This window comes from Diaphorina citri, unplaced genomic scaffold, assembly GCF_000475195.1.
Source record: "Diaphorina citri unplaced genomic scaffold, Diaci psyllid genome assembly version 1.1 scaffold2448, whole genome shotgun sequence".
NCBI classification, from domain to species: Eukaryota; Metazoa; Arthropoda; class Insecta; order Hemiptera; family Psyllidae; genus Diaphorina; species Diaphorina citri.
Window position 1 is genome coordinate 17,314 of NW_007379870.1, and position 27,869 is coordinate 45,182.

At 38.3% G+C, this 27,869-nt stretch overlaps 2 protein-coding genes across 2 annotated transcripts; one reads left to right on the forward strand and one right to left on the reverse strand.

The window, feature by feature from the left end:
* Nucleotides 1-726: 726 nt before the first annotated feature.
* LOC113471447 lies at nt 727-24,353 on the reverse strand (the record flags this gene model as incomplete). The annotated part of the gene is made up of 3 exons (XM_026830600.1): nt 727-937; nt 23,166-23,237; nt 24,072-24,353. Coding segments are annotated over 2 exons (351 nt in total), but the record flags the coding sequence as incomplete, so codon positions are not given.
* Nucleotides 20,685-21,739, forward strand: LOC103518944. The gene is made up of 2 exons (XM_008484026.2): nt 20,685-21,052; nt 21,549-21,739. Exons 1-2 carry the CDS (start codon nt 20,815-20,817, stop codon nt 21,737-21,739), a joined length of 429 nt encoding a protein of 142 aa, XP_008482248.1. The 5' UTR covers nt 20,685-20,814.
* Nucleotides 24,354-27,869: the final 3,516 nt, after the last annotated feature.

The following is a 27,869-nucleotide window of genomic DNA, read 5'->3' on the forward strand; positions in this document are numbered from 1 at the left end:
TATTAATTTTATTTAAGAATTTCGAGTTAGAATTTACCAACCATAAAGTTTGTTAGAATATTGTAGTTGGAACTGTCATAACTATGCATTTACAGCTTATTACCAATAAAAACTTTGCTATTATTGTTCTTTTATGTTAAACTAACTTAAACCGACTCTTTTCTATTCAATTAAAAAGAAAACTTCCCGACTTTAGCGTTTTTACTTTATCACAGACTTGAAATAAATTAAACTTCTTTTTTTTCTTTTCAGGAACTACAATCGTTTTAATCACAGTCCATGCTTTCTTCTTTCATTCATTTATTTACATTGTTCATCAAGATTTACTTTCTTTTCTTCGAGTTCCTTTCAGAAACTACAATCGTTTTAATCACAGTCCATGCTTTCTTCTTTCATTCATTTATTTACATTGTTCATCGAGATTTACTTTCTATTCTTCGAGGATTTTCACAATAGTTTCCAATGTTTCATTCAGTTCGTAAAGTGCCGGGGAAATGGTCTCCCATCAATTTCTATTTTTATAGTTTTTCTCTTTTCTATCCGACTACTTTTTATCTATTTTTATTTACGGTCGTTTTTATCGAATCCCTTTTCAATATCAAATCATCTCATTTCTCTTCTCGTCAATTCTGCAAATTCAGTTTGCTTCACGATTTTTCGTTCCAATTTTATTTGTGCTCTTTGTTTGTGAAGTCTAATATCATACTTCATTAGATTTATTTACGGTCGTTTTTATCGAATCCCCTTTCAATATCAAATCATCTCATTTCTCTTCTCGTCGATTCTGCAAATTCAGTTTGCTTCACGATTTTTCGTTCCAATTTTATTTGTGTTCTTTGTTTGTGAAGTCTAATATCATACTTCATTAGGTTTCGACTTGCGTTGTAAAATTCCCGGGCCATGTTTCATTGTGCTGTCAGTGTGGGTTCGAATTTTGCTGAAATCAAACAAAAGAAAATATCAAAGATTAATGATAGTTCAGTTGATGGTTGTTATGAGCTCTTTTTGAGATATTTTGTTGCTCCACAATTTGGAATTGGACTCGTTCCATTTTTCTTCTTGCGGTATGATAAACTGTTTTGCTTTGTGTATTGTTATTTGCTGAAATCATTTTTCATAACTAACTAATCAATGCAGAAAGGATTTTTTTTTTTATATGAATCTGGGGGTTCATTTGTAATTGTGCGGTCTTTCAGTTAATCTTTTCTGTTAGCTCCTTTTGCACATTACCTACATAGCTCCAAAACAACCTACGCTACGTTCTTTAAAGATTGTTTGAAGGGAGTTGGTGGGTTTGTCTGATGTGTTCATTTCTTCGCAGTCAGCAATACATCACCTACGCTCAAAGATGGTCTTATTCGCTCATCTCAACATCAGACTCGATGCTCACTCTTTCAAAAATTAGTTTTTCTAAAGGTGCAAATACACTGAGGCAATATGGGGCAACATGAAGCATACTGCATTGAACAATGCTATGATTCTGGGGGTTCATTTGTAATTGTGCGGTCTTTCAGTTAATCTTTTCCGTTAGCTCCTTTTGCACATGACCTACATAGCTCCAAAACAACCTACGCTACGTTCTTTAAAGATTGTTTGAAGGGATTTGGTGGGTTTGTCTGATGTGTTCATTTCTTTGCAGTCAGGAATCATCACCTACGCTCAAAGATGGTCTTATTCGCTCATCTCATCAGACTCGACGTTCACTCTTTCAAAAATTAGTTTTTCTAAAGGTGCAAATACACTGAGGCAATATGGGGCAACATGAAGCATACTGCATTGAACAATGCTTCAAAGGCAAAATGCACCATATTGTACGAGTAGAATGCATGCTGCAAGATCATAATTTTCAACTTATTTTTTCATTACAAATTTTCATCAGTAGGTAAATAGTTTCTTCAAATTAAATTGATCCCAAGGGCAAGGAAAACCTAGACCCTTGACAAATAGAGTGTGCCTGAAGGCATGTGACGGGTTCCAATCCACTGGAACCCAAAATCAATCAAATGCAAAATCTTTGAAGCATTCTGCATGATGCCTTGTATTGACTATCAATTGAGATGGTTTTGAAGCTTCAGTACAGCATGCTACAATGCTACATGTTGCGTCAGTGTAATTACTCCTTAACGCTATGAAATTCCATCTAGCAAACGGGGTTAGCAGGGTATCTACGGATTTGTCTAGAAATCCCGCCTTAGATACCCCACCAGCTTTTAAATTTGATGGACGGGCATGTTCTAATCCTTCCCAAACATACCACAAATCCAGACACAACCCCATCTCACAGAGGAGATGAAAAAAAAAAAAAAAAACATTAATTAAAAAGTGTGTCGTGGATGTGGTGTGTGGTGGTGGGTGTGTGATGGGTGTGGTGTGATGGGATGTGTTTGATGGGTGTGGTGTGTGTGGGGGGAGTGTATTTGTGTGTGTGTGGTGGTCCCGTACAAAGGACGGGTCAACCACTAGTAGTAGATATGGATAAAGTTTAAACAAACTATTCGAATCAAATTTTGTCTGTTCTAGAAAATACTGCAATCAAGGGGGTTTTTTTATTGTTTTTCCCGAAAACCCTCTTCAAAATTTGGAGAAACTTTCTCATTTGAAAAGTTTCTAGTGGGTTTGAATCCAGGCACAAACTTTCGAAGCTCTTCATATTGCAATCAAACAGCATGGGAGCTTTTATTACTTTCCTTTTGAAAGTTGAGGTTAGAAGTACCTGGGCTTTAGCGTCTGAATTTGAGATAACGAAATCTATAAAATCTAAACTCTCTAAGCTGTATTATCTGTCTAACCCAGTGGTTCTCAAACTTTTTTTGGCCGCGGAGCACCAAGCAACTGCTGTGAACTCTACGGAGCACCCCCCCCCACAACCCTTTAAGAATTTTTAAAAATAGAGAAAAAATAATAGAAAACACACTTGATGTTATAATAAAATTTTAAAAATGTTGGAATTTATTTTAAATGCGGTAAGAAAAATGAAACTATGCGGAGTACCTGGAAGCTCTTCGCGGAGCTCCTGAAAGCTCTTCGCGGAGCACAGTTTGAGAACCACTGGTCTAACCTATTCTGATGTAGGTACATAGTAACATTTGTAAGGATTTTAGATACTTGTTGGCATTGATGACTCTGGTAAAAACACTATCACGTGAGCTCATGTGAAGTGATGGAAATGTGTTTCTTACCTTTACGTTAGGGTCTTCAGAGTGCTATTTCGGTCCTTTTGACTTCTGATCATATTCTGAACTCCCCATAGACAATTTCGGGTTAGGCAACTTTCAGAAGGAACCAGAGCCTTTCTCAGAATTCTATCTAAACATTCTAAACTAATCTTTCTCCCTAAGTTTGTCTTTCGCTGATCTAGTCTGTCAGGTCTTTCATTGTAACTACTATCATGTGAGCTCATGTGAAGTGATGGAAATGTGTTTCTACCTTTACGTTAGCGTCTTCAGAGTGCTATTTCGGTCCTTTTGACTTCTGATCATATATTCTGAACTCCCCATAGACAATTTTGGGTTAGGCAACTTTCAGAAGGAACCAGAGCCCTTCTCAGAATTCTATCTGAACATTCTAAACTAATCTTTCTCCCTAAGTTTGTCTTTCGCTGATCTAGTCTGTCAGGTCTTTCATTGTACCTATTCATCAAGCAGATATCAAGCAAGCAATCAAACAAGTAAGCAAGCTTAGTAAAAAGGAATTTTAATTGTGTTAAGCATAAATGCTTGTCACAAATGTCGTTCCCTGCTTCATGCACTACGCTAAATTTTATGACTTGACTTCGTACCTATAGTTGCTTTTTTTTATTTTTGTTATAATATTTTACACACTCGTAGGTAGGTATGCACCTTTGTTGCTAGTTTACTTGCAAACGCTATACCTAAGAATAACATATTTCATGTAGGTAGGTAGGTATCTACCAATATCTTGAAGATACAATACAGGACGGGTTTAGTCATTCTTTTCATTACGGAACGAAAGGATTTGTAGCACCAGAAGGGAGTAAAAATCAAGGAAACCAACGTGGGGATTTAGCTAATAAAAAAGCATAATAGGTATTTACCCTCTTGTTTCTTGTAGTTATAAGGATATAAGGGAAAGGATCACATTAATAACACTGCAACACAAAGAAACTGCATTTACATTTACATACTTGGGAGTTTAAAAAGCCCAAGGGATCCCCTGGGCTTCCTTTATAAGGCCCTGAAAGGTACCTACCTATAAAATCTCTGCTTTTGCGTCACACATATTTCAAGTAGGTAGGGTGCAATGTTGTCAGTGCCATCAAGAGTCAAGAGTGTTTTCATGTAACAATGTATCTCAAAATGTGTGTCACACGTACCTATATAGTTGCTTTTTTTTTTCATTTTGTTATAATATTTAGGTAGGTATGTACCTTTGTTGCTAGTTTACTTGCAAAAGCTATATCTAAGAATAACATATTTCATGTAGGTACCTACCAATATCTTGAAGATACAATACAGGACGGGTTTAGTTATTCTTTTCATTATGGGACGAAAGGGGATTTAGCTAATGAAAAAGCATTAATAGGTATTTATTTGTAGTTTAAGGGAAAGGATCACAAGAGACCCGTACCTTGCACATTGCATATTTGATAAAGTTTCACGGCGACCATAAGATTTGGCACCACAAGGGATAAACAAAAGGAGAATAGTTAGGTAATTGAATATAAAAAGCCCTTCTTTTAAGTTGTAGAGAAAGGGGCAAAAAAAAAAAAAAGATCTCACAGAAAAAGTCTCCCTTAAGGGCCCCTTAAGATTTCTCCTGATCTCTAGTCTACTTATCTTAAGAGCACCAGGTTTCTCATAGCAGGAGATAAAAAATACTCAAATCTCGGTGCAAACTTTGACGTGAGAGAGAGAGAGAGAGAGTGAGAGAGAGAAAGAGGGGAGAGAGAGGGAAAGAAAGTGCATAACAGAGCGAGTGAGAGATATGGGAATTCCTTTTCATCGGGATAGCATCATAGTTTTCAACAAAAGGAAGGAGTTCATATAGGTAAATAAAAAGAAAAAATAAATAAATAAATAAAAATGAAGAAGAAGAGAAAAAAGAAAACTGCAAAGAAGAGGACGATAAAGAAATAGGATACGTAGAAACAGGCGAAGACGAAGAATAAGAAAGAAGGAGGAGAAATTAAACAGGAAAAGGAAGAAGAGACGAGGAGGGATATGAAGGAGGAGGAGAAGGAGGAGGAGGAAGCAGAAGAAGGAGAAGAAGCACATGATATTATTATCCTGGTAAGTAGTTCGATCGTACATATCGATATCGTTCGAGTATCTTGAAATAAATTGATTTCTCCATTTTGACATCTCTACGAAAAGAAGATACCTAGCTTTCTTTAGAAAAAATATACTATGTTGACATTTCTCCAGAATTGATATGATAAATACATATGTATAAATAGGTAAATATTAGATACATGTGTACCTACTACCCATATTTATTCACAGTCATCAACAACTTTATGCCAAGTCTGGCTGGGGGACTTTTAACAGGGAGTAAACCAGCTTAGTCTATCTTGGGGACCTTAAATAGGGATTATACCAGCCGAATTTAAGGCTGGTATAATCCCTCGCTAAAGAAATAGCAAAGGTTGAGTGCGAAAGACACCCACTCGTAAATTTTTGTAGCTAAAAGCAAACGTCAGCCCAAAGCAATCACCCCAGGGCTGATTAAGAGGCTGACGGAAAATGTCGATCCTGTCTGAACACGTTAAAAGGCAAAGAAGATCAATTTTATTATTATTATTATTATTATGAACAAGGTACATGTATTTATTTGTAGCTTCTGAGTACATGCAAGGAGTCAATTCAAACTATCTTATGAGAGAGAGAAAGAGGGGAGAGAGAGGGAAAGAAAGTGCATAACAGAGCGAGTGAGAGATATGGGAATTCCTTTTCATCGGGATAGCATCATAGTTTTCAACAAAAGGAAGGAGTTCATATAGGTAAATAAAAAGAAAAAATAAATAAATAAATAAAAATGAAGAAGAAGAGAAAAAAGAAAACTGCAAAATTCATATAAATAAAAAAAAGAGAGAAGAAGAAGAAGAGAAAGAAGGAGACTACAAAGAAGAAGACGATAAAGAAATTGGATACGTAGAAAGAGGAGGAGACATAAAAGAAGAAGAAATAGCTAGGAGACGAAGAACACGAAGAATAGGAAAGAAGAAGGAGAAGAAGAAGGAGAAGTAGTAAAAGAGATAAGAGAAGAGGAGGGATAAGAAGAAGGAGGAGAAGGAGGAGGAAGATTGGCGAGGAGATGGAGCAGGAAAAGAAGAAGAAACACAAAAAGGAGAAGACGAAGAAGAAGATAAAGAAGAAGACGAAGAAGGAGAAGAAGCACATGATACTCAAATAGTTAGAAGTATCCTGGTAAGTAGTTCGTTCGTACATCATATCGTTCGAGTATCTTGAAATAAATTGATTTCTCCATTTTGACATCTCTACGAAAAGAAGATACCTAGCTTTCTTTAGAAAAAATATTATATTAATAATAATATAAATGCGCATAGCGACCGGTGCCAGCATGGTAGGTAAACATTGGATTTTAGGATTATTGAGATATTGGGAAAATGGAAAATCCTAATACAATGCTGCAGTGAGTACCAAAGTTGTGACATAATAACACTGCAACACAAAGAAACTGCATTTACATTTACATACTTGGGAGTTTAAAAAAGCCCAAGGGATCCCCTGGGCTCCCTTTATAAGGCCCTGAAAGGTACCTACCTATAAAATCTCTGCTTTTGCGTCTCACATATTTCAAGTAGTGCAACATAAAGAAACTGCATTTACATACTTGGGAGTTTAAAAAAGCTCAAGGGATCCCCTGGGCTCCCTTTATAAGGCCCTGAAAGGTACCTACCTATAAAATCTCTGCTTTTGCGTCTCACATATTTCAAGTAGGTAGGGTGCAATGTTGTCAGTGCCATCAAGAGTCAAGAGTGTTTTCATGTAACAATGTATCTCAAAATGTGTGTCACACGTACCTATATAGTTTCTTTTTTTTTTCATTTTGTTATAATATTTAGGTAGGTATGTACCTTTGTTGCTAGTTTACTTGCAAAAGCTATACCTAAGAATAACATATTTCATGTAGGTACCTACCAATATCTTGAAGATGCAATACAGGACGGGTTTAAGTATTCTTTCATTATGGGACGAAAGGATTTGCAGCACCAGAAGGGAGTAAAAATCAAGGAAACTAACGTGGGGATTTAGCTAATAAAAAAGCATAATAGGTATTTACCCTCTTGTTTCTTGTAGTTATAAGGATATAAGGGAAAGGATCACAAGAGACCCGTACCTTGCATATTGCATATTCAATAAAGTTTCACGGCGACCATAAGATTTGGCACCACAAGGGATAAAAGGAGAATAGGTAGGTAATTTAAAATACAAAAAGTCCTTCTTTTAAGTTATAGAGAAAAGGGCAAAAAAAAAAAAGATCTCACAGAAAAAGTCTCCCTTAAGGGCCCCTTAAGATTTTTCCTGATCTCTAGTCTACTTATCTTAAGAGTACCAGGTTTCTCATGGCAGGAGATAAAAAATACTCAAATCTCGGCGCAAACTTTGACGTGAGAGAGAGAGAGAGAGGGGAGAGAGAGGGAAAGAAAGTGCATAACAGAGCGAGTGAGAGATATGGGAATTCCTTTTCATCGGGATAGCATCATGGTTTTCAGAGAGAGAGAGAAAGAGGGGAGAGAGAGGGAAAGAAAGTGCATAACAGAGCGAGTGAGAGATATGGGAATTCTTTTCATCGGGATAGCATCATGGTTTTCAACAAAAGGAAGGAGTTCATAGGTATAAAGAAAAAAAAAGAGAAGAAGAGAAAGAGGAAGACTACAAAGAAATAGGATACGTAGAAAGAGGAGGAGACATAAAAGAAGAAGAAATAGCTAGGTGACGAAGAACACGAAGATAATAGGAAAGAAGAAGGAGAAGAAGAAGAAGAAGAAGGAGAAGTAGTAAAAGAGATAAGAGAAGAAGAGAAGAGGAGGGATAAGAAGAAGGAGGAGGAGGAGGAGGAGGAGGAGGAGGAGGAGGAGGAGGAAGATTACATACTTTCCTAGTGTTTGTCTGTCTTACTGTTTGTTTCGCGATAATTCTCGAGCGGGAAACATCCTCAACACTTAAAGGACAATATGCCAGTTAAATTTTTAGCCCCATCGGATCTATTGGGGCCCTGTAGGAACCCTTTAAACATGAAATCGTAGAACCGGGAAAGATTTAATGTTCAATCTTTCCCGGGTCTACGACTTCATGTTTAAAGGGTTCCTAGATGTTACACTCCATTCTTCAAGAAATCTTTTACACTAAATTATCTGCCTGGGTACCTACGTACTTGAAAGAGAAAAAAAAAATCATGAAGATCCTTCACTGATAAAAAAAAAAAAAAATATACGAGCGCCCTAGTTGTTCCTGAGCTTATTTATGATATACCTACCTTTCCTCCCTCCCTATCTACTGTACCCACCTCCGTACCTACTTACCTATTTACCTCCTTCCTAGCTACCTATGTACCTAGTAGGTAAATATCTATATCATAAATAATATTTTGCAAGAGGAAAATTTCTGCTTCAAAGGGAAAGAAAATCATTTCCCTTACACTGCACATAGTTTGTTTTATGAAAGAAAATAAAAAGTACCTCGTACCTACTTCTTACTTTCAACCTTTACTTAACCTGCCTGTCTTTCTTCTTACTTACAAGCTATACCTACATAACCTGCCTGTCTTTCTTCTTACTTACAAGCTATACCTACATAACCTGCCTGTCTTTCTTCTTACTTACAAGCTATACCTACTTAACCTGCCTGTCTCTCTTCTTACTTACAAGCTATACCTACTTAACCTGCCTGTCTTTCTTCTTACTTACAAGCTATACCTACTTAACCTGCCTGTCTCTCTTCTTAATTACAAGCTATACCTACTAAACCTGCCTGTCTTTCTTCTTACTTACAAGCTATACTCGTACCTACTTGACCTGCCTGTCTTTCTTCTTACTTACAAGCTATACCTACTTAACCTGCCTGTCTTTCTTCTTACTTACAAGCTATACCTACTTAACCTGCCTGTCTTTCTTTTTACTTACAAGCTATACCTACTTAACCTGCCTGTCTTTCTTCTTACTTACAAGCTATACCTACTTAACCTGCCTGTCTTTCTTCTGACTTACAAGCTATACCTACTTAACCTGCCTGTCTTTCTTCTTACTTACAAGCTATACCTACTTAACCTGCCTGTCTTTCTTCTTACTTACAAGCTATACCTACTCAACCTGCCTGTCTTTCTTCTTACTTACAAGCTATACCTACTTAACCTGCCTATCTTTCTTCTTACTTACAAGCTCTACCTACTTAACCTGCCTGTCTCTCTTCTTACTTACAAGCTATACCTACTTAACCTGCCTGTCTTTCTTCTTACTTACAAGCTATACCTACTTAACCTGCCTGTCTTTCTTCTTACTTACAAGCTATACCTACTTAACCTGCCTGTCTTTCTTCTTACTTACAAGCTATACCTACTTAACCTGCCTGTCTTCCTTCTTACTTACAAGCTATACCTACTTAACCTGCCTGTCTTTCTTCTTACTTACAAGCTATACCTACTCAACCTGCCTGTCTCTCTTCTTACTTACAAGCTATACCTACTTAACCTGCCTGTCTTCCTTCTTACTTACAAACTATACCTACTTAACCTGCCTGTCTTTCTTCTTACTTACAAGCTATACCTACTCAACCTGCCTGTCTTTCTTCTTACTTACAAGCTATACCTACTTAACCTGTCTGTCTTTCTTCTTACTTACCAGCTATACCTACTAAACCTGCCTGTCTTCCTTCTTACTTACAAACTATACCTACTTAACCTGCCTGTCTCTCTTCTTACTTACAAGCTATACCTACTTAACCTGCCTGTCTTCCTTCTTACTTACAAACTATACCTACTTAACCTTCTTCTTACTTACAAGTACAAGCTATACCTACTCAACCTGCCTGTCTTTCTTCTTACTTACAAGTTATACGTATGTACCTACCTATACCTACTACCTACATAAATGCCTTCCTGTCTTCTTCCCACTTATATGGGTACCTATACCTACCTACCTAATAAAACCTTGGTATAGCTACCTAACTACCTATGTAGATAGTCTTGTACCTACTTGGCTTTCTTCTTAATGGAACCAGAAAATTATAAGGAATTTTTCTTTTTCTTTCTTTTCCTTCTCTTTCTCTTCTTTTCTCATTAGATTTTTATTTTTCCTGTGACCATGTACCTCTTAGGTTAGAGGGGATTTTTTCCATTGAAATCTTACAACTTTCTTTAACAGGTTCTCTTTAACCTATTTCTGTCAAAAGCAGACACTTTTTTGAAGCTGAAAAAAGCGGAAAGAGGACTGATTTTTTTTTCCACCTTTGTAAACCTCCCGTAGCCATTAATTTTTTCATCTCCATAAATATGTGCCACTTCCTTTTCTAATGTACCACTTCCTGACGAACCACTGAACCAACCGTGTGGGCGCGGTTGGTATCGAAACCACTTGATGACACTCAGTGACTACTTCTTCTACTTCTTTCACCTTGCCATTATGTGTCCCAATTTCATTTGGGGTCGGCATTTCTCCCCCTCCACCATCCTCTCTTCATTGCTCCCTCTCTTCTTCATCCCCTCAGGGACCTTCTTATTTTTGGGTATATGGCCTGGGCTAGCATCCAAAGTATTTTTAATCAATCAGGATTTACTGCTTAATCCGGGGGACTTAAAGTTAGCTTAAACTCAGATTTAAGGCCCCGAACAGCAGTCTTTTAACAAATTTAAGGATTCAAATTGAAATGTCATTTGCCATTGAATATTTACTATCTACTATCCACCCACTTACCCCACCCCACCCAGTCCTATCCCAGCAAGATAAACGAGGTATATTCTATTCTATTCTATTACCTATATTATTTATTTACGTCAAAAAGGTTTTGCTTTATCTACTTAGGTAGCTAGTTAGATAACTACAGGAAGCACCCACTTACCCAGCCCCACCCAGTCCTATCCCAGCAAGATAAACGAGGTATGTACTATTCTATTACCTACCTATATTATTTATTTACGTCAAAAAGGTTTTGCTTTATCTACATAGGTAGCTAGTTAGATAACTACAGGAAGCAAACAAAATTTGATTCTCAAAGAGGGAGATGGAGAGAAATCGAAGGGAAAAAAGAGGGAGAAAAAGGGAGGGAAAAAAGGAGATGGAGAATAATCGAGGGAAAAAATGAGGGAGGAAAAAGACGTAGGGAAGAATGAAAGGGAATACGAAATTGAAGATGGATTCTGGAACCTTTTTTTTCTGCTTCTGAAAGCTCAATGATATTATTTCTCGTTTTATTTGTAATACAAGTTTATTTGTAATACAAGTTAGACAACTTGTAATACAAGTTTCGAAGCTCTCATCTCGTGATGCTTTATTTTTTTTTTTCTGCTTCTGAAAGCTCAATGATATTATTTCTCGTTTTATTTGTAATACAAGTTAGACAACTTGTAATACAAGTTTCGAAGCTCTCATCTCGTGATGCTTTATTCAAAGTTGGATTTTTGCAGTGGCGGATCCTCCATGAAATCTAGGGAAGCAAGCTAACCTTCCTGTCTAGTACTGTTTTTCAATCCTCCCCTGACTTACCACTCACCAAAAAGGTGATTATTCAAGCTGAATTCTAGATTCTAGAGGTAGAAACACACTACCATCACGTCACGTCACATATTGTTTTTCAATCCTCCCCTGACTTACCACTCACCAAAAAGGTGATTATTCAAGCTGAATTCTAGATTCTAGAGATAGAAACACACTACCATCACGTCACGTCACGTGAAGTCATGGGCAGTCAGAAACGTGAGGGCATGGGCAGTCACATAGATCAAAGTTTTCCTGTAGGTAATTTTGTTCAGGACAGCCATACTACTATCATTATTATCGGAAAACTTTGAGCTACATTTTTCTGACTCCCCATGATTTCACGTGATGTGACGGGATGGTAGTGTGTTTCTACCTTAAGCCCACCAGCACATCGGCATACTGTATAAGAGTTTCCAGCTTCCCCTTTTGAAAACCTCACTACACAGCACTGGTATTTTCTAATACACAAAGTTTATAATCATATTTTTAGTCGAATTCATCTCAGCTGAGACATGCACTTGGAGTAGAGAGTCGTAAACAAAATGAAATGAAGAAACGAGAAAACAGGGTAGAGTGAGAAAGAGAATAAAATAGATCAGAATATAATAAAATAAAAATAAAAGAGAATAGAATGGAATAGAATAAAATAGATCAGAATAGAATAAAATAAAAATAAAAGAGAATAGAATGGAATAGAATAAAATAGATCAGAATAGAATAAAATAAAAATAAAAGAGAATAGAATGGAATAGAATAAAATAGATCAGAATAGAATAAAATAAAAATAAAAGAGAATAGAATGGAATAGAATAAAATAGATCAGAATAGAATAAAATAAAAATAAAAGAGAATAGAATGGAATAGAATAAAATAGATCAGAATAGAATAAAATAAAAATAAAAGAGAATATAGAATGGAATAGAATAAAATAGATCAGAATAGAATAAAATAAAAATAAAAGAGAATATAGAATGGAATAGAATAAAATAGATCAGAATAGAATAAAATAAAAATAAAAGAGAATATAGAATGGAATAGAATAAAATAGATCAGAATAGAATAAAATAAAAATAAAAGAGAATATAGAATGGAATAGAATAAAATAGATCAGAATAGAATAAAATAAAAATAAAAGAGAATATAGAATGGAATAGAATAAAATAGATCAGAATAGAATAAAATAAAAATAAAAGAGAATATAGAATGGAATAGAATAAAATAGATCAGAATAGAATAAAATAAAAATAAAAGAGAATATAGAATGGAATAGAATAAAATAGATCAGAATAGAATAAAATAAAAATAAAAGAGAATATAGAATGGAATAGAATAAAATAGATCAGAATAGAATAAAATAAAAATAAAAGAGAATAGAATGGAATAGAATAAAATAGATCAGAATAGAATAAAATAAAAATCAAAGAGAATAGAATGGAATAGAGCGGCCATTAATCAACCTTCCTTTGCCGCATTGGCGGCCCATAATGTTCCTAACTTTACGAGGGCCGCAGTTCAAAAGTGCCCATTAGAGCCCACAGAAAAGCTTAGAGGGTCGCAGGTTGAGTAAGGCTGTATTAGAGGTATCTACGCTCTTTTTGTACATGCGAAAGTACCTTATATTACAGAAGACCCTCTTCTCTCAAAATACCTACCTATATCACAAGAGAATTGACTAAAAGAGAGATGGAGAGAGAGAGAGAGAGAGAGAGAGAGAGAGAGAGAGGATAAATCAACCTTTCTTTCCCGCATTGGCGGCCCATAATGTTCCTAACTTTACGAGGGCCGCAGTTCAAAAGTGCCGCCAAGGGCCATGCAGAAAAGCTTGGCAGCCCGCAGGTTGAGTAAGGCTGTATTAGAGGTATCTACGCTCTTTTTGTACATGCGAAAGTACCTTATATTACAGAAGATTTCCTCTTCTCTCAAAATACCTATCACAAGAGAATTGACTAAAAGAGAGATGGAGAGAGAGAGAGAGAGAGGGGAGAGAAAGAAAGAGAAACAGGGAGGCAGAGAGAAAGGCTAAATTAAGTTATATTTCTTCTGAAGGAAATAAAGAAGCTTTTATCTGAACTTTTGACTAAAAATGTCGTCTATTTCATTTTAGGATGTGTATTACGCTGAAAATCCTGCAGGGTGTATCTGTATACTTGTACAGGGTGGGAAAATGGATTTTATTGGATCGTAAAGTGAGTTATGAAAAAGAACCACTCATCTTTTCAGTGGACTACTCAGTCCACTACACTAAGAACCCTTTTTTCTAAGTTAAGTCAGATCTTGACTCCCTTTACTCATAGGGGATTGAAGAGTGAGCTACATATCTTAGGATCTGACTCACTGACTAAGTATGAAGTCCACTGAAAGACTAGTTTTATATCATGATGGAAGACTAGTTTTAGTCCAGCCACTCACTACAGGTAGACCTGACAGGTACACCTGATGAGGTCAACCTGATACCTAATGAACACACATACTATCAGGTAGACCTAAGGTGTACCTGTCGATAGGTTTATCTGATAGTGAGTTGCTGGCCTTAGGATGTGACTCACTGACTAAGCTAAGCTCGCGAAATCGAAGAGAGAAAGAGGACAAGATAGGAGAAAGCCAGCCGTTCCGAGTGGCTGGACTTCTTCTTTTAGTACGTCTTTTCCACTCAAGTTCGGTTTTTGGCGTGGCTGACTTCCAACATGATCTCTTTCAAATCGTGTTTCACTTTGTCCATATACATATCTCACTTTTGGTCTTCCCCTGTCTCTCTTACCTCTAACTTCCATATCTCAGAGATATAGGAGGGGTAGAGGTTAGATTAGACTGTTAAAGAGCATAGAGCAGAATATAGGGCTACTTATAGGGCGGAATAGAGTCAGAGGGAGAATAAGAGGATGGAGGGTAACACTGGGGGAATCAAAAGAGGAAATTATATTATTGGCTAATTCTGAAAGCCGGTGGTTCGAGTCCACGTCACGTCATAAAATCTATTGAGGTATACTTATCGGGGAACAACATTTGTGACAAGCTGTCAAGCTACACGGTTGAAACTCCTTTCTCTCGGGCTTTTAGTCAATCGATAGCTAAGAGAAGGGCACAGGACTGTAAGGGATGCCCGATTTTTGGGGAATTTTCTTGATTTAGGTAGAACTTGACTTGTATAAAATAGAGAGATAAACAGGGAGGTCTTACTTGATAAATTGTCAGATTAGAACTAAAGTTGGTTCGGCGTGCTCCGTCGATTTCCGTAGGTGTAGTTGTAGTGGGCGATAGGAGGGAGGTATGGGGTAGAGATAAAGGAGGTATACGCCACAGTGTACGTCCATATTAGCGAAACAAATCTCAGATCGTGACCAAAGCTTCCCTAGGGATCATAGACCCATTACACCATTCGTAGAAGAATAACCCATCCTTTAGGGCTGTCTAGCCCCTACACCTAAGCCTCAGATTGTTCTTTTTGTGTATGGATAGTTAAGCTGAAACTATATAGACCGTACCTGTCAGGTTTACCTGATACCTGATAGTGAGTGGTTGGCCTTACCTTTGGACGGCTTCCGTTTGCTCAAAAGGTCGCTGTTCGTCCCCAGGGAGGTACCCTAGAAGAGCCCTAGACTTTTTACGAAGGCCAGGGTTCTTTTAGGACTGATTTCTTTGACTTCTTCAGGTGTTAAAATCCTCCTTGAGAAGTATATCAGTCGTTTGTGAATTTTTGGGGAATTTTCTTGATTTAGGTAGAACTTCACTTGTATAAAATAGAGAGATGTACAGGGAGGTCTTACTTGATAAATTGTCAGATTAGAACTAAAGTTGGTTCGGCGTGCTCCGTCGATTTCCGTAGGTACGTATAGTTGTAGTGGGCGATAGGAGGGAGGTATGGGGTAGAGATAAAGGAGGTATACGCCACAGCCGCCACAGAGTACGTCCATATATTATTAGCAAAACAAATCTCAGATCGTGACCAAAGCCTCCCTAGGGATCATAGACCCATTACAGCATTCGTAGAAGAATAACCCATCCTTTAGGGCTGTCTAGCCCCTACACCTAAGCCTCAGATTGTTCTTTTTGTGTATGAAGTTAAGCTGAAACTATATAGACCGTACCTGTCAGGTCTATCTGATACCTGATAGTGAGTGGCTGGCCTTACCTTTGGACGGCTTCCGTTTGCTCAAAAGGTCGCTGTTCGTCCCCAGGGAGGTACTTCGCGACTATTGAAATGAGACTGTAAAGTTCCTTTACTCCCGCAGTCTAAACAAGGTCTTATGTACATATTTCGTACAGAAGATATAGGATAAATAATTAAAGAGATATAGGAGGGGTAAAGGTTAGATTAGACTGATAAAGAGGATAGAGCAGAATATAGGGCTACTTATAGGGCGGAATAGAGTCAGAAGGAGAATAAGAGGATGGAAGGTAACACTGGGGGAATCAAAAGAGGAAATTATATTATTGGCTAATTCTAAAAGCCGGTGGTTCGAGTCCACGTCACGTCATAAAATTTATTGAGGTATACCTACTTATCGGGGAACAACATTTGTGACAAGCTGTCAAGCTACACGGTTGAAACTCTTTTCTCTCGGGCTTTTAGTCAATAGATATGTACATTTAACAGTCAATATAGTCTATTGAAAAAACAATAGATAAACACTTCAGAGCATTAAAACACTCAATAGTAACCACTCCAACCAACACATCCACTCTCCTATGTATGTCCACCTCTCCCATCAACAAATGCCTCATCATCTCATCCACGAGGTACCTGCTCATCCACAACACATTGATAATAATCAGAGCGTGTGTGAATTTGCAAAAAAAAAGAAAAAAAAAGAAAAAAAGAAATGAAATGAAAGCGTATCTCTGTAATGCATTTAGTGCTAGTTTTTTTTTGCAATGTTGTTTTGTGTGCTAGCACTTTCACGTGCTGCTTGCAATACAATACCTAAAATAGAATGGAAATTTGTGCAACCTACATAGATAGATACTTCCATAGATACACAATTACACATGTAGGTATCTATTACATAGGTAATACAATTATGTACATGGGTACCAACGTAATATAATCATTATGTGATGTATCTTATTTTCCTGCCAATCCTGCATTTTAAGACTAATGCTCCGTTGTGAAAGCTTAAATATACATATTTAAGAAGAGGAAGACAAAAAAGAAGGAGAACGAAAGAGAAGGTGTGAAAGGAGAAGTTCAAGGAAGAGGAAGAGACGAGAGGGAAAATAAAGAGAAAGAGGGAAGGGGAATGAGGAGACGGAGAGAAGCAGAAGTTAGAGAAGAAGAAAAGGGAGAAAATGAGGAAGAAGGGGAAAGGGACGAGGGAAAAGGAGAATGGAGCAGGAAAGAGAAGGAAATGAAGGCTGAAAAGGAAAGTGGAAGAAGGAGGAAGAAACAGAATGAAGGGGGAAGAAACAGAATGAAGGAGGAGAAGGAAGGGACTAGAGAGGATAATGAAGGAAGAAAAGGGAAGTGAAAGAAGGAAGAGAAAGAAGGGACTGGAAGTACCTACAATAGGAGAGGACATGGGTATGAATGTTAGGAGTATTAATTTTAGAGGTGGCTGAGGTTTTGGAGGTGACTGAGATCATTCCTGTAATTCAGTTTGATTTATTTCAACATCTAAAAAAGGAAGTAAAGTTATGAAATAGGTAATAGGAAATAGGTAAAGTTATGAAATAGGTCTAATATGAACATATTTAATTCGTTCGTTCAACCATTAAAAAAGAGAAAGCAAAATTAAAAAACTAGACAGCTTATGTGAATCTAACACACAGTAGACATATTGCACATGTCGGTTTTCACATGTTTATGATAAATATCACGGTAATCACCAGATTCCCTCACCTAATGTAAAGTAAAATTTCCCCACCTAATAACAAAATTCCCTCTAACGCATAGCGAAATTCCCCCTAATGCATAGCAAAATTCCCCCTAATGCATGGCAAAATTCCCTCTAATGCATAGCAAAATTCCCCCTAATGCATAGCAAAATTCCCCATAACGCAAAGCAAATTCCCCCTAATGCAAAGCAAAATTCCCTCGTAATGCATGGGATGGTGGTGCAAAAGTCCCCGCTCATAATATGTGCATATTATGCACAGTGATGTATAAAATGCAGCTTTGGAAGCGTCAGCTATTTGCCAGACTAATCTTCCGTGCTGGTAGAGCATTTATCATCCAATGGAAAATCAGGGGCGTATGAGCAGCAGATGTTATGGTTATATGACATGCACAATTGCACACCAGGGCGGGTCGAGTGGATTGGAACACATCACATGTCTTCAGACTCAGTCCATTTGTCAAGGGACGTAATACAGTAGAAAACCCTTTGGCAACTTGGCTCAGTGGCGTAGTTAGTGGTCAAAGCGTTCCCAGCCGGGGCATGGAAACTTTGAAAACATTGGACATTTTGTTCTAAGCTGACAGTCTAACTCTAAATAAAGCATTATTTATACTCATTCATATTATGTAACCTAACGGCTGCTTCGTCTGTGGCGTATAATATCTCCTAGTAGCGCTGTCAAATTTTGACTTGGTGGGGCGGAGTGCTAGGGCTCCGAGCTCCTTATTCTTGAAAATAGTAGGTGCCCTACTAATCTATTCTTTTCTAGGGAAACTGAACCTAAGATGCAATTCAAGATTTTCGAGTTGGCCCTTTGAACATGTGATGTGTTCCATTCTATTCCACATGTGTTGTGAAGGTGTGTCCAATGTTTTCAAGGCAGTGTGGACGGTTTTTCAAGGCAGTGTGGACGGTTCAGTCGATATCGATCGACGGCCGGTCGACTATGTGTGGACACACCTTATTACCATTCTTTTCTCTCTTTTTTTTCTGCTTCTGAAAGCTCAATGATATTATTATTTCTTGTTTTATTTGTAATACAAGTTTATTTGTAATACAAGTTAGACAACTTGTAATACAAGTTTCGAAGCTCTCATCTCGTGATGCTTTATTCAAAGTTGGATTTTTGCAGTGGCGGATCCTCCATGAAATCTAGGGAAGCAAGCTAACCTTCCTGTCTCATACTGTTTTTCAATCCTGACTTACCACTCACTAAAAAGGTGATTATTCAAGCTGAATTCTAGATTCTAGAGGTAAAAACACACAACCATCACGTCACGTGAAGTCATGGGCAGTCAGAAAGATCTACATAGTTCAAAGTTTTCCCATAATATTGTAGGTAATTTTGTTCAGGACAGCCACACTATTATCAATATTATCGGAAAACTTTGAACTACATTTTTCTGATTCCCCATGACTTCACGTGATGTGACGGGATGGTAGTGTGTTTCTACCTTAAGCCCACCAGCAAATCGGCATACTGTATAAGAGTTTCCAGCTTCCCCTTTTGAAAACCTCACTACACAGCACTGGTATTTTCTAATACACAAAGTTTATAAGTAGTTCAATGTTTTCCCATAATATTGTAGGTAATTTTGTTCAGGACAGCCACACTACTACCAATATTATCGGAAAACTTTGAGCTACATTTTTCTGACTCCCCATAATTTCACGTGATGTGACGGGATGGTAGTGTGTTTCTACCTTAAGCCCACCAGCAGATCGGCATACTGTATAAGATTTTCCAGCTTCCCCTTTTGAAAACCTCACTACACAGCACTGGTATTTTCTAATACACAAAGTTTATAATCATATTTTTAGTCGAATTCATCTCAGCTGAGACATGCACTTGGAGTAGAGAGTCGTAAACAAAATGAAATGAAGAAACGAGAAAACAGGGTAGAGTGAGAATGAGAATAAAATAGATCAGAATATAATAAAATAAAAATAAAAGAGAATAGAATGGAATAGAATAAAATAGATCAGAATAGAATAAAATAAAAATAAAAGAGAATAGAATGGAATAGAATAAAATAGATCAGAATAGAATAAAATAAAAATAAAAGAGAATAGAATGGAATAGAATAAAATAGATCAGAATAGAATAAAATAAAAATAAAAGAGAATAGAATGGAATAGAATAAAATAGATGAGAATAAAATTTATTATAGAGCACATCAGAATAGAATAAAATAAGATTAAAATAGATCAGAATTCTAAAAAATAAAAATAATAAAAAATAGAATAAAACTATAAGTTCAAGGCCCCAACTAGAGATGTGTCAGTGAGTGAGGTATGAGGTATACGTATACAATGAACTACTCTTTTTAACAGAACTTAGTCAATAAGTCATATCTCAAGTCCTTCTCTCTAGGGAAAAAAGAGCGAGTTCCCATGAGGACACTCCATAAATTCAATTCACAGAAGAAGAGAAAAGAAAAACTAGAAAAGAAGGAGAAGAAAAAAGATCCTCCTAGTTCTTGATGAAGAAGAAAAAGTAGAAGAAGACGAAAAAGAAGAGAAAATAAAATACCTAGTCGAAGGAAAAGAAGAAGCCAAAGAAATCTTTTCACGACACCCCATTAAGACCACCATAAAGGTCCTGGCCATTATTCCACGTTCATTTTCCCTTTTTTTTTCATTCTGTTTCTTCCTCCTTCTTCCACTTTCCTTTTCAGCCTTCATTTCCTTCTCTTTCCTGCTCCATTCTCCTTTTCCCTCGTCTCTTTCCCCTTCTTCCTCATTTTCTCCCTTTTCTTCTTCTCTAACTTCTGCCTCTCTGTCTCCTCATTCCCCTTCCCTCTTTCTCTTTATTTCCCCCTCGTCTCTTCCTCTTCCTTGAACTTCTCCTTTCACGCCTTCTCTTTCGTTCTCCTTCTTTTTTGTCTTCCTCTTCTTAAATATGTATATTTAAGCTTTCACAACGGAGAATTTGAAGTCTTAAAATGCAGGAATGGCAGGAAAATAGATACATCACATAATGGTTATATTACGTAGGTACCCATGTACATAATTATATTACCCTTATGTAATAGATACATGTGTAATTGTGTATCTATGTATGTATCTATCTATGTAGGTTGCATAAATTTCCATTCTATTTTAGGTATTGTTTTGCAAGCAGCACGTGAAAGTGCTAGCACACAAAACAACATTGCAAAAAAAACTAGCTCTCCCATATAGAAAACTCCATCCTTCACTGAATCTCAAATCTCCGTTCAAACTCCCCCAGCCTTACCACATCTGAAACCTCCCTTCCAAGCCCCCGGGTGAAAGCACCACCACGGCCGAACTCCCCAATGTCAAATGTCTGCCCGCATCCCCTCTAGCCGCGGCCCAGGTCAACTCAATAAGGACAAGGTGAAAATCCTGTGCCAGGAAATCGACAAGGTCAACTTGTTCAGCCAGACGCCCAAAACGGTCACGATAGAAGTGGGCCGAACCGGTTTCGAAGTGTACAAGCCGCGGGACTCGGTGTGGGACTCGCGAAGTACCTCCCTGGGGACGAACAGCGACCTTTTGAGCAAACGGAAGCCGTCCAAAGGTAAGGCCAACCACTCACTATCAGGTATCAGGTAGACCTGACAGGTACGGTCTATAGTTTCAGCTTAACTCCATACACAAAAAGAACAATCTGAGGCTTAGGTGTAGGGGCTAGACAGCCCTAAAGGATGAGTTATTCTTCTACGAATAGTGTAATGGGTCTATGATCCCTAGGGAGGCTTTGGTCACGATCTGAGATTTGTTTCGCTAATATGGACGTACACTGTGGCGTATACCTCCTTTATCTCTACCCCATACCTCCCTCCTATCGCCCACTACAACTACACCTACGGAAATCGACGGAGCACGCCGAACCAACTTTAGTTCTAATCTGACAATTTATCAAGTAAGACCTCCCTGTTTATCTCTCTATTTTATACAAGTCAAGTTCTACCTAAATCAAGAAAATTCCCCAAAAATCGGGCATCCCTTACAGTCCTGTGCCCTTCTCTTAGCTACCGTTACATACACTGACGCCAAATCGTCTCTTTCCCCAGCCAGCAAGGACCAGCAGCAGCAACAGCACCGGAAGTCGTCCGCGTTCCATCCTGCCCCTCCCGTCCACCACCATCACCGGGACACGAAGCGTCGCATCCCCGGGAGAGAAAGAAAGAGAAACAGGGAGGCAGAGAGAAAGGCTAAATTAAGTTATATTTCTTCTGAAAGAAATAAAGAAGCTTTTATCTGAACTTTTGACTAAAAATGTCGTCTGTTCCATTTTAGGATGTGTATTACGCTGAAAATCCTGCAGGGTGTATCTGTATACTTGTACAGGGTGGGAAAATGGATTGTAAAGTGAGTTATGAAAAAGAACCACTCATCTTTTCAGTGTACTACTCAGTCCACTACACTTAGAACCCTTTTTTTTAAGGGGAGTTAGATGTTCACTCCCTATAACCATAGGGAGTTGAAGAGTGAGTTACATAATTATCTTAGGATCTGACTCATTGACCAAGTAGGTAGTCCACTGAAAGACTAGTTTTAGGTCAGCCACTCACTATCAGGTAGACCTGACAGGTACACCTGATGAGGTTAACCTGATACCTGATGAGCACACACACTATCAGGTAGACCTGACAGGTACACCTGATACCTAATGAGCACACATACTATCAGGTAGGCCTAAGGTGCACCTGTCGATAGGTTTATCTGATAGTGAGTGGCTGGCCTTAGGATCTGACTCACTGACTAAGCTAAGCTCGCGAAATCGAAGAGAGAAAGAGGACAAGATAGGAAAAAGCCAGCCGTTCCGAGTGGCTGGACTTCTTCTTTTAGTACATCTTTTCCACTCAAGTTCGGTTTTGGGCGTGGCTGACTTCCAACATGTTCTCTTTCAAATCGTGTTTCACTTTGCCCATATACATATCTCACTTTTGGTCTTCCCCTGTCTCTCTTACCTCTAACTTCCATATCTCTCAGTCTCTTTCCAACACATTGTTGATCTTTAAAATAAACATAGTTCCGAGTAGCTGGACTAAAATAAATAAACACCTCAAAAAGACTCACCTTTCTTCCCTCTTTGAAGTTGTACCTGTCGATAGGTTTATCTGATAGTGAGTGGCTGGCCTTAGGATCTGACTCACTGACCAAGCTAAGCTCGCGAAATCGAAGAGAGAAAGAGGACAAGATAGGAGAAAGCCAGCCGTTCCGAGTGGCTGGACTTCTTCTTTTAGTACGTCTTTTCCACTCAAGTACGGTTTTGGGCGTGGCTGACTTCAACATGTTCTCTTTCAAATCGTGTTTCACTTTGTCCATATACATATCTCACTTTTGGTCTTCCCCTGTCTCTCTTACCTCTAACTTCCATATCTCTCAGTTTCTTTCCAACACATTCTTGATCTTTAAAATAAACATAGTTCCGAGTAGCTGGACTAAAATAAATAAACACCTCAAAAAGACTCACCTTTCTTCCCTCTTTGAAGTCCTAAAGCCAGACTAAGCCAGACTAAGCTGGTTTACCTGCTCTTTGTTTAATGTCCCCCAGTCAAGATGGACTAAAATAAACAAACACCTAAAAACAGACTAAGCCAGACTAAGCTGGTTTACCTGCTCTTTGTTTAATGTCCCCCAGTCAAGATGGACTAAAATAAACAAACACCTAAAAAAAGACTCACCGTTTAGAAATCCAAAATGGCGTACGGGTCCGTCCCGTTTTCCGCGAGCAGTACGTCCTCGGTTTGACTCGCCTTGTTCTTCCCGGTCCTTTTTTTTAAGGGGATCTAGATCTTCACTCACTATAAGCATAGGGAGTTGAAGAGTGAGTTACATAATTATCTTAGGATCTGACTCATTGACCAAGTAGGTAGTCCACTGAAAGACTAGTTTTAGGTCAGCCACTCACCATCAGGTAGACCTGACAGGTACACCTGATGAGGTCAACCTGATACCTGATGAGCACACACACTATCAGGTAGACCTGACAGGTACACCTGATGAGGTCAACCTGATACCTAATGAGCACACATACTATCAGGTAGACCTAAGGTGTACCTGTCGATAGGTTTATCTGATAGGTAGTGGCTGGCCTTAGGATCTGACTTACTGACTAAGCTAAGCTCGCGAAATCGAAGAGAGAAAGAGGACAAGATAGGAGAAAGCCAGCCGTTCCGAGTGGCTGGACTTCTTCTTTTAGTACGTCTTTTCCACTCAAGTATGGTTTTGGACGTGGCTGACTTCAACATGGTCTCTTTCAAATCGTGTTTCACTTTGTCCATATACATAATATCTCACTTTTGGTCTTCCCCTGTCTCTCTTATCTCTAACTTCCATATCTCTCAGTCTCTTTCCAACATATTCTTGATCTTTAAAATAAACATAGTTCCGAGTAGCTGGACTAAAATAAATCTCTTTCCAACATATTCTTGATCTTTAAAATAAACATAGTTCCGAGTAGCTGGACTAAAATAAATAAACACCTCAAAAAAAGACTTACCTTTATAGAGATCCCTCGTTTAGAAATCCAAAATGGCGTACGGGTCCGTCCCGTTTTCCGCGAGCAGTACGTCCTCGGTTTGACTCGCCTTGTTCTTCCCGGTCAACACAACGCCGTTATCCGTGCTCGTGTACTTGTCCAACTTCCGAACCACTTCGCCCGTCTTCGGAACGATGCTCGAGATAGTTCGGGTGACCTCGTAGTTTTCCGCCTCGACGGGGATGCGACGCTTCGTGTCCCGGTGATGGTGGTGGACGGGAGGGGCAGGATGGAACGCGGACGACTTCCGGTGCTGTTGCTGCTGCTGGTCCTTGCTGGCTGGGGAAAGAGACGATTTGGCGTCAGTGTATGTAACGGATTGTAATGGTAGCTATTGGTATTGGTAAAGGTAGGGCCATCGGCTTTAATAAACGCCCTTGGTCACTGCGACCTGGTTAGATCTTTTGTGACATTCCCTTTACTCCGTCAAAGCAAGATGAATTTGTTGGCTTCGGTGTCGATGGATGGTAACTACGGGTTTTTGTAGTATGATCTGAAACAAACAAAATACGAAATTGAGATTAGTTTTGAGTTTTGAATGGTAAGACGAGAGCATGGGTTCCAGGATTTCAAAAGGATCTCAGAGGACCCAAATTTTAAAAAATTGAGATTACTTTTGAGTTTTGAATGGTAAGACGAGAGCATGGGTTCCAGGATTTCAAAAAGATCTCAGAGGACCCAAATTTTAAGGAGGAAAGTTCCATTTTCGTGTTGAATATGTCTGCCAAACATCAAATCGAACCCACCGGTCGAGATTTACGGCGAAACAAACAGATTTACAGGAAATTGAGATTAGTTTTGAATGGTAAAACGAGAGCATGGGTTCCAGGATTTCAAAAGGATCTCAAAGGACCCAAATTTTAAGGAGAAAAGTTCCATTTTCGTGTTGAATATGTCTGCCAAACATCAAATCGAACCCACCGGTCGAGATTCACGGCGAAACAAATGCAAAATCACTGATATCTTGCAACTTCATTCGTTCGTCCAACTATTAAAAAAGAGAAAGCAAAATTAAAAAACTAGACAGCTTATGTGAATCTGACACACAGTAGACATATTGCACATGTCGCTTTTCACATGTTTATGATAAATATTACGGTAATCACCAGATTCCCTCATCTAATGTAAAGTAAAATTTCCCCACCTAATAACAAAATTCCCTCTAACGCATAGCGAAATTCCCCCTAATGCATGGCAAAATTCCCCCTAATGCATGGCAAAATTCCCTCTAATGCATAGCAAAATTCCCCCTAATGCATGGCAAAATTCCCTCTAATGCATAGCAAAATTCCCCCTAAATAGAACTCGGCAGAAGAGAGGGATAGAGGGTATAGATTAGACAGATAAAGGGCTCGGTTAGAGGGTAAAATATAGAGAGCAGGAATGCGTACCTACGTAATATAATCATTATGTGATGTATCTATTTTCCTGCCATTCCTACATTTTAAGACTTCAAATTTCCATTGTGAAAGCTTAAATATACATATTTAAGAAGAGGAAGACAAATAAGAAGGTGAACGAAAGAGAAGGTGTGAAAGGAGAAGTTCAAGGAAGAGGAAGAGACGAGGGAGAAATAAAGAGAAAGAGGGAAGGGGAATGAGGAGACAGAGAGAAGCAGAAGTTAGAGAAGAAGAAAAGGGAGAAAATGAGGAAGAAGGGGAAAGAGACGAGGGAAAAGGAGATTTCATTGAGGGTGAATGAAAACTTCCATTTTATTATTTCCATTTTCCCTTCTCTCTCTCTCTCTCCCTCTCTCTCTCTTTCACTCCCTCTCTCTCCTTCTCAGCTTGATATTTATATGCATAGAAATTAAAATTAATTAGAGAAAAATAATTGAATCCAAATTAATTGAAAATGATAAAAAAAGCTGAAGCAAAAAAAAAAAAACAAGGGGGAAGAAACAGAATGAAGGAGGAGAAAGAAGAGACTAGAGAGGATAATAAAGGAAGAAAAGGGAAGTGAAAGAAGGAGGAGAAAGAAGGGCCTGGAAATACAATAGGAGAGGACATGGGTATGAATGTAAGGAGTATTTTAGAGGTGGCTGAGGTTTTGGAGGTGACTGAGATCATTCCTGTAATTCAGTTTGATTTATTTCAACATCTAAAAAAGGGAAGGGTAAAAGGAGGAGAGGATAAGTGAAGGTTGGGTAAAAGGTGGGGAGGGAGAGAGAAAGGGTAAAAGAAGGGAGAGGAAGAAAAAGAAAGGTGGAAGAAGGAGAAAAAGTACAGAGAGAGAGAGAGACAAGAAAAAAAGGGAAAGAGGGATCAGAAAAAAAGTGAAGAGAGGAGGAACGAGAGAGAAAAGAGGAAGAACAAGAAAGACAGAGAGAAAGAAAGGGCAGGAGGAATAGGAGAAAGAAGAAATGGCAAGAGGAAAAGAAAGAATGAAGGGAGTAGGGAGAGGGAGAGGAAATAAATGTAAAGCTGGAAAAAGCATAATGTTGACTTCATTCAGGGATGAGGAAAGAGTAGGTATAATATATTACATAGGTACTAAGGTATGTATATTTATGTACCTATGCCTACATTATAAATGTTAGATCATTTTTTTATTTACCTATTGAATAAATCCCAACATTTGCCAAGCTTTCATTTTCGAAGCAAAAGTTTAACATACGAGTAGAGTGGGAGTAGGCATAAAAAATGCTCTCAAAATCATTCCAAGCATAAGAGGTAACTTTTTTGCTGACTGATATCCGCTATGCAGCATTTATGCTGCGGAAATGAGACTGAAAAGTCCCTTTACTCGGTTAATTCAGTGGTAACGCGCTTGCTTGCCATGTCGAAGGTCCCGGGTTCAAATCCCACCATCGACAAAAAATTTGTACCCGTTTTTTGATTGCAAATATTTCAACGGGTTACTTTCTGGTGTTTCCGTGTTGACCCAGCACCTAAATGGGAAGTATTGTGTCTCTCTTCTCGCCCATCTGATTGGGCATGCTACGACACAGGCCACAAGCGTCTAATGTAGCAGTTGTTCCATTGCTACGAAATAAAAACGGCGGTGGAACACTCATCTTAAAAAAAATTTCGTACATTAAAAAAAATTTATGTACATATTTCGTACAGAAGATATAGGATAAATAATTGAAGAGATATAGGAGGGGTAGAGGTTAGATTAGACTGATAAAGAGCATAGAACAGAATAGAGGGCTACTTATAGAGCAGAATAGAGGGCTACTTATAGGGCAGAATAGAGGGCTACTTATAGGGCGGAATAGAGGGCTACTTATAGGGCAGAATAGAGGGCTACTTATAGGGCAGAATAGAGGGCTACTTATAGGGCAGAATAGAGGGCTACTTATAGAGCAGAATAGAGGGCTACTTATAGGGCAGAATAGAGGGCTACTTATAGGGCAGAATAGAGGGCTACTTATAGGGCAGAATAGAGGGCTACTTATAGGGCGGAATAGAGTCATAGGGAGAATAAGAGGATGGAGGGTAACACTGGGGGAATCAAAAGAGGAAATTATATTATTGGCTAATTCTAAAAGCCGATGGTTCGAGTCCACGTCACGTCATAAAATTTATTGAGGTATACTTATCGGGGAACAACATTTGTGACAAGCTGTCAAGCTACACTCTTTTCTCTCGGGCTTTTAGTCAATAGATATGTACATTTAACAGTCAATATAGTCTATTGGAAAAACAATAGATGAACACTTCAGAGCATTAAAACACTCAGTAGTAACCACTCCAACCAACACATCCACTCTCCTATGTCCACCTCTCCCATCAACAAATGCCTCATCATCTCATCCACGAGGTACCTACTCATCCACAACACATTGAAAATAATCAGAGCGTGTGTGAATTTGCAAAAAAAAAAAAAAAAAAAAAAAAAAAAA